This window comes from Oncorhynchus clarkii, chromosome 24, assembly GCF_045791955.1.
Source record: "Oncorhynchus clarkii lewisi isolate Uvic-CL-2024 chromosome 24, UVic_Ocla_1.0, whole genome shotgun sequence".
Taxonomy (NCBI): domain Eukaryota; kingdom Metazoa; phylum Chordata; class Actinopteri; order Salmoniformes; family Salmonidae; genus Oncorhynchus; species Oncorhynchus clarkii.
The window spans coordinates 38,402,495-38,409,994 of NC_092170.1; the positions used below are offsets into that span (position 1 = coordinate 38,402,495).

A 7,500-nucleotide genomic window follows, 5' to 3' on the forward strand; every position below is an offset into this window, starting at 1 on the left:
TACAACCCACACAAGCAGAACGTATCCACAATGATTCTAAAATCAAACTCTTTTAGTATGATATCTGTACACACACTGACTGAACCCAGCCATACATAGGCCTGACAATCATACCTATTAAATCGACTTCCAGGGGCTGCCTTGAAGCACAATTCTGTTTTTTAACGCAATTAAAACAAATAAAAATTATAATATAACGCAGAAAAGATATCTTGCTGTGTTTTGTAAATGCAGATCGAAAACCGATTGTAATTTCTGCTCGGCTTCAGACACATGTTGTGCTTCAGTTGCACCTCTCCACTCGGATGAGAAATCTTTGCTCTTGTAAAACCAATCAAAATCCACCACATTCAAGTCCAGGCATTATAGGTCAGCAGACAGCGACGTGATTGATTGCAGAGGAAGACGCAATGGTAACTTTTCTCCAGGAGATATTTTTTTTAGCAAGTTAAAAATGCAAGATTAACTTCAAGTAAAATATGAATTTATTTTGTGTGAGGAAAAACTAGAGTTGCTCGCCCCATATCACTCTACTGAAGCAAAAAAAAACGTTGTTTCATTTTAATATGAAAGGTAAAATGGTTGAAAACTCAAAATAGTTTTTTTTATGCTCTGCGTTTTGAACGCAGGAGGCTGGTGGCACCTTAATTGGGGAGGACTGACTCGTGGTAATGGCTGGACGGGAATGAGTGGAATGGTATCAAACACATCAAACACAAGGTTTCCGTGGTTTCTGTGGTTTCCGTGGTTTCCGTGGTTTCTGTGGTTTCCGTGGTTTCTGTGGTTTCCATTGTTTGATGCCATTCCATTTACTCTGTTTCGGCCCATTGTTGTGAGTCGTCCTTCCCTCAGCAGCCTCCACTGGTTTTGAACGTGCAGATTTCTGAACTCTAACTCAAACCCTGGACTTCTTGACCAGCCCGATTTAAGTCAGTAACAAGCCTGACACTAAAACCTCCATTCACTCACGACTGGCTTTCAGTGGGCTGTGACTGAACTAAGTCAATTTACTAATGTTCCATTCAATCCTAGTTGTTTCATTCGGTTCAAATTCTTGATCAACTTGTTGTTCCACGAATTAACATCACAGGTCAGCATGGATGATGTTATCTATCCTATCACATGGATGATGTTATCTATCCTAACACTAACACATGGATGATGTTATCTATCCTATCACATGGATGATGTTATCTCTCCTAACACATGGAAGATGTTATCTATCCTAACACATGGACGATGTTATCTCTCCTAACACATGGATGATGTTATCTATCCTAACACATGGACGATGTTATCTCTCCTAACACATGGACGATGTTATCTATCCTAACACATGGACGATGTTATCTATCCTAACACATGGATGATGTTATCTATCCTAACACATGGACGATGTTATCTCTCCTAACACATGGACGATGTTATCTATCCTAACACATAGACGATGTTATCTATCCTAACACATGGATGATGTTATCTATCCTAACACATGGATGATGTTATCTATCCTAACACATGGACGATGTTATCTCTCCTAACACATGGACGATGTTATCTATCCTAACACATGGATGATGTTATCTATCCTAACACATGGACGATGTTATCTATCCTAACACATGGACAATGTTATCTATCCTAACACATGGATGATGTTATCTATCCTAACACATGGACGATGTTATCTCTCCTAACACATGGACGATGTTATCTCTCCTAACACATGGACGATGTTATCTATCCTAACACATGGATGATGTTATCTATCCTAACACATGGATGATGTTATCTATCCTAACACATGGACGATGTTATCTCTCCTAACACATGGACGATGTTATCTATCCTAACACATGGATGATGTTATCTATCCTAACACATGGATGATGTTATCTATCCTAACACATGGACGATGTTATCTATCCTAACACATGGACGATGTTATCTCTCCTAACACATGGACGATGTTATCTATCCTAACACATGGATGATGTTATCTCTCCTAACACATGGACGATGTTATCTCTCCTAACACATGGATGATGTTATCTATCCTAACACATGGATGATGTTATCTATCCTAACACATTGACGATGTTATCTATCCTAACACTAACACATGGATGATGTTATCTATCCTAACACATGGATGATGTTATCTATCCTAACACATGGATGATGTTATCTATGCTAACACATGGACGATGTTATCTCTCCTAACACATGGACGATGTTATCTATCCTAACACATGGATGATGTTATCTATCCTAACACATGGATGATGTTATCTATCCTGACACATGGATGATGTTATCTATCCTAACACATGGATGATGTTATCTATCCTAACACATGGATGATGTTATCTATCCTAACACATGGATGATGTTATCTATCCTATCACATGGATGATGTTATCTATCCTAACACATGGATGATGTTATCTATCCTAACACATGGACGATGTTATCTATCCTAACACATGGACGATGTTATCTCTCCTAACACATGGACGATGTTATCTATCCTAACACATGGATGATGTTATCTCTCCTAACACATGGACGATGTTATCTCTCCTAACACATGGATGATGTTATCTATCCTAACACATGGATGATGTTATCTATCCTAACACATTGACGATGTTATCTATCCTAACACTAACACATGGATGATGTTATCTATCCTAACACATGGATGATGTTATCTATCCTAACACATGGATGATGTTATCTATCCTAACACATGGATGATGTTATCTATCCTAACACATGGATGATGTTATCTATGCTAACACATGGACGATGTTATCTCTCCTAACACATGGACGATGTTATCTATCCTAACACATGGATGATGTTATCTATCCTAACACATGGATGATGTTATCTATCCTGACACATGGATGATGTTATCTATCCTAACACATGGATGATGTTATCTATCCTAACACATGGATGATGTTATCTATCCTAACACATGGATGATGTTATCTATCCTATCACATGGATGATGTTATCTATCCTAACACTAACACATGGATGATGTTATCTATCCTAACACATGGATGATGTTATCTATCCTAACACTATCACATTGACGATGTTATCTATCCTAACACTAACACATGGATGATGTTATCTATCCTAACACATGGATGATGTTATCTATCCTAACACATGGATGATGTTATCTATCCTAACACTAACACATGGATGATGTTATCTATCCTAACACATGGATGATGTTATCTATCCTAACACATGGATGATGTTATCTATCCTAACACATGGATGATGTTATCTATCCTAACACTAACACATGGATGATGTTATCTATCCTAACACATGGATGATGTTATCTATCCTAACACTAACACATGGATGATGTTATCTATCCTAACACATGGATGATGTTATCTATCCTAACACTAACACATGGATGATGTTATCTATCCTAACACTATCACATTGACGATGTTATCTATCCTAACACTAACACATGGATGATGTTATCTATCCTATCACATGGATGATGTTATCTATCCTAACACTAACACATGGATGATGTTATCTATCCTAACACTAACACATGGATGATGTTATCTATCCTAACACATGGATGATGTTATCTATCCTAACACTAACACATGGATGATGTTATCTATCCTAACACATGGATGATGTTATCTATCCTAACACATGGATGATGTTATCTATCCTAACACATGGATGATGTTATCTATCCTAACACATTGACGATGTTATCTAGCATTCAGAACTTGGTTCACACACACACACACACACACACACACACACACACACACACACACACACACACACACACACACAAACACACACACACTTGACTTACGCTCCAGTGGCTCTCCCTCTGTGATCTCGTTGTAGTAACTGTCACCATAGTTCACCTCGATATCGTCCTCGTACCCAAGAGTCAGCGACACACACACCGACACCAGACACGCTGCCTGGGGGAGCCGCCACAGAAACATGCTGCCTGCCGTCCGTCTCAGAGAGAGAGTCTGTCTGTCTGTGTTGAAGTCTACCTACCTGTCAGAGACTGTGCTGTGAGTTTTGTCTACTGTCTGTCTCAGTGTGTGTGAGTATGTTGAGAATGGGAGTCTGTGTTAAATATGTCAGAGCTGTTTCCCCTCCTCTCCTCTTTCTCTCTCTCTCTCTCTCTGTCTCTCTCTCTCTCTCTCTCTGTCTCTCTCTCTCGTTAAATGCTGAGCAATCCCTTGGCATCGGTCCTGGTAGGGTTGTGTTCTCCGGCTGAGAGGGAATGGGTCGGAGAGAGGGTCTGCCTGGGCTATATAAACACAGATCCTACCCCTAGTTCTGCACAGCCCAGTACACAGCCAAGCCCCACACCAGCCCAGCCCATCCTATCCCAGCCCATCCTATCCCAGCCCATCCTATCCCAGCTCATCCTATCCCAGCCCATCCTATCCCAGCCCATCCTATCCCAGCCCATCCTATCCCAGCCCATCCTATCCCAGCTCATCCTATCCCAGCTCATCCTATCCCAGCCCATCCTATCCCAGCCCATCCTATCCCAGCCCATCCTATCCCAGCTCTGTCCTAGCCTTGCCCATGCCCCAGCCTCAATGTCACACACACACACACACACACACACACACACACACACACACACACACACACACACACACACACACACACACACACACACACACACAGACTCAAACACACACACAGGAACACATAGGAACACACACACACACACACACATACACACACACACACAGACACGTAGTCCAGCACAACCAATGAGTAATGCATCGTTGGAGGTGTGAAGAGAGGTGGGGGAGAGAAGAGAGGTGTGGGAGTGAAGTGAGGTGGGGGAGAGAAGAGAGGTGGGGGAGAGAAGAGAGGTGGGGGAGAGAAGAGAGGTGGGGGAGTGAGGTGGGGGAGTGAAGAGAGGTGGGGGAGTGAAGAGAGGTGGGGGAGGTGGGGGAGTAGGGGTGGGTTGAGGGAGTGAAGAGAGGTGGGTTGGTTGGGTGGGTTAGGATAGGGGTGGGTGGGTTAGGATAGGGGTGAGTGGGTTAGGATAGGGGTGGGTGGGTTAGGATAGGGTGGGTGGGTGGGTTAGGATAGGGGTGAGTGGGTTAGGGTGAGTGGGTGGGTTAGGATATGGGTGGGTGGGTGGGTTAGGATAGGGGTGGGTTAGGATAGGGTGGGTTAGGATAGGGGTGGGTGGGTTAGGATAGGGGTGGGTGGGTTAGGATAGGGGTGGGTGGGTTAGGATAGGGGTGGGTGGGTTAGGATATGGGTGGGTGAGTGGGTTAGGATAGGGGTGGGTGGGTTAGGATAGGGGTGAGTGGGTTAGGATAGGGGTGGGTGGGTTGTGGGTTAGGATAGGGGTGGGTGGGTTAGGATAGGTTTGTGGGTTAGGGTGGGTGGGTTAGGATAGGTTTGGGTGGGTTAGGGTGGGTGGGTGGGTTAGGATGGGGTGGGTGGGTTAGGATAGGGGTGGGTGGGTTAGGATAGGGGTGGGTGGGTTAGGATAGGGGTGAGTGGGTTAGGATAGGGGTGGGTGGGTGGGTTAGGATAGGGGTGAGTGGGTTAGGATAGGGGTGGGTGGGTTAGGATAGGGGTGAGTGGGTTAGGATAGGGGTGGGTGGGTTAGGATATGGGTGGGTTAGGATAGGGGTGGTTGGGTTAGGATAGGGGTGGGTGGGTTAGGATAGGGGTGGGTTAGGATAGGGGTGGGTGGGTTAGGATAGGGGCTAGTGGGTGGGTTAGGATATGGGTGGGTGGGTGGGTGGGTTAGGATATGGGTGAGTGGGTGTGAATGGGACTCATTTGGGGGGGTTCTAAATGGGGATATTGGGGGGGGTTCTAAATGGGGATATTGGGGGGGTTCTAAATGGGGATATTGGGGGGGTTCTAAATGGGGATATTGGGGGGGTTCTAAATGGGGATATTGTTCTCGCTCTCACTTTAGTTTATTTATTTATTGTTCCAACTGACTCAAAGTGTGTGTGTGTGTGTGTGTGTGTGTGTGTATTCATGGGGGATGGCGTAATTACTTCCTCATGGGATTTTTAAGGATTTGACTCCACCCCTCCCACCCCCACACTCCTGCTGCCTCTCTCTTTCTCTTTCTCACTCCCTGTCTCTCTCCCTGCCTCTCTCTCTCCCTGTCTCTCTCCCTGCCCCTCTCTCTCCCTGTCTCTCTCCCTGCCTCTCTCTCTCCATGTCTCTCTCCCTGTCTATCTCTCTCCCTGTCTCTCTCGCTGCCTCTCTCTCCCTGTCTCTCTCCCTGTCTCTCTCCCTGCCTCTCTCTCTTCCTGTCTCTCTCCCTGCCTCTCTCTCTCCCTGTCTCTCTCCCTGCCTCTCTCTCTTCATGTCTCTCTCCCTGCCTCTCTCTCTCCCTGTCTCTCTCCCTGCCTCTCTGTCCCTGTCTCTCTCTCTCCCTGTCTCTCTCCCTGCCTCTCTCTCTCCCTGTCTCTCTCTCTCCCTGTCTCTCTCCCTGCTTCTCTCTCTCCCTGTCTCTCTCCCTGCCTCTCTCTCTCCCTGTCTCTCTCCCTGCCTCTCTCTCCCTGTCCCTCTCCCTGCCCCTCTCTCTCTCTCTCTATCCCTACCTGTCTCTTTCCCTCTCTCTCTTCCTCTCTCTCTCGTTCTCTGAAGCAAGTGGGTGGACGTGCTACCCTGAGGTCTTAAAAACATGAAAGCACTTTCCCCCTTTATTTAATAACACATGAGAGAGGGGAGAGTGACCACCCTGTGACCTCCTAACACACAACTTAACAGAGGTGACTGGGGGATTTTGAGAAAGACATAGAGAGAAAGAGAGAGGGATGGAGATAGAGAGAGAGAGGGGGGGGGAGAAAGAGAGAGAGAGAGGGAGATAGGGAGAGAGGTAGAGAGAGAGAGAGAGAGAGGGGAGAGTGACCTCCCTGTCTTGACCTCCTAACACACAACTTAACGGAGGTGACTGGGGGATTTTGAGAAAGACATAGAGAGAAAGAGAGAGGGATGGAGATAGAGAGAGAGAGAGAGGGGGGAGCGAGAAAGAGAGAGAGAGAGGGAGATAGAGGGAGGGATGGAGATAGGGAGAGAGGTAGAGAGAGAGAGAGAGAGAGAGAGAGAGAGAGAGAGAGAGATAGGGGAAGATCTATCAGAAGATAGCACCTAGATCTTCTGCACAGATTCTGTCAGACTTGGGCCCTGACAGTAAATCTCAGAATGCTATACATACCTCGGCCTAAACTTCAGCACCACAGGCAACTTCCACAAAGCTGTGAACGAGCTGAGAGACAAGGCAAGAAGGGTCTTCTATGCCACCAATAAAAACATACAATTAAACATACCAATTAGGATCTGGCTAAAAGTACTTGTATAACCCTATGCCCTTTATGGTTGTAAGGTCTGGTATCTGCTCACCACCCATAAAGGATTGCACAGGATACCTTGACCTACTGTAAGTAAGACTCAGTGTAGTGCTAAGAA

At 45.3% G+C, this 7,500-nt stretch overlaps 2 protein-coding genes across 2 annotated transcripts in view; one reads left to right on the forward strand and one right to left on the reverse strand.

The window, feature by feature from the left end:
* The window catches only part of LOC139382845 (pentraxin-related protein PTX3-like), a 22,639-nt gene extending 18,328 nt beyond the window's left edge, over positions 1-4,311 (reverse strand). Inside the window, exon 1 of the mRNA XM_071127082.1 lies at positions 3,881-4,311. Coding sequence (XP_070983183.1) covers positions 3,881-4,019 — 139 coding nt within the window. The 5' untranslated portion in view covers positions 4,020-4,311. The remainder of the gene's footprint in view (positions 1-3,880) is intronic.
* Positions 1-7,500, forward strand: part of LOC139382846 (ventricular zone-expressed PH domain-containing protein-like) — a 107,516-nt gene that overhangs the window by 68,656 nt on the left and 31,360 nt on the right. The window lies entirely within an intron of this gene.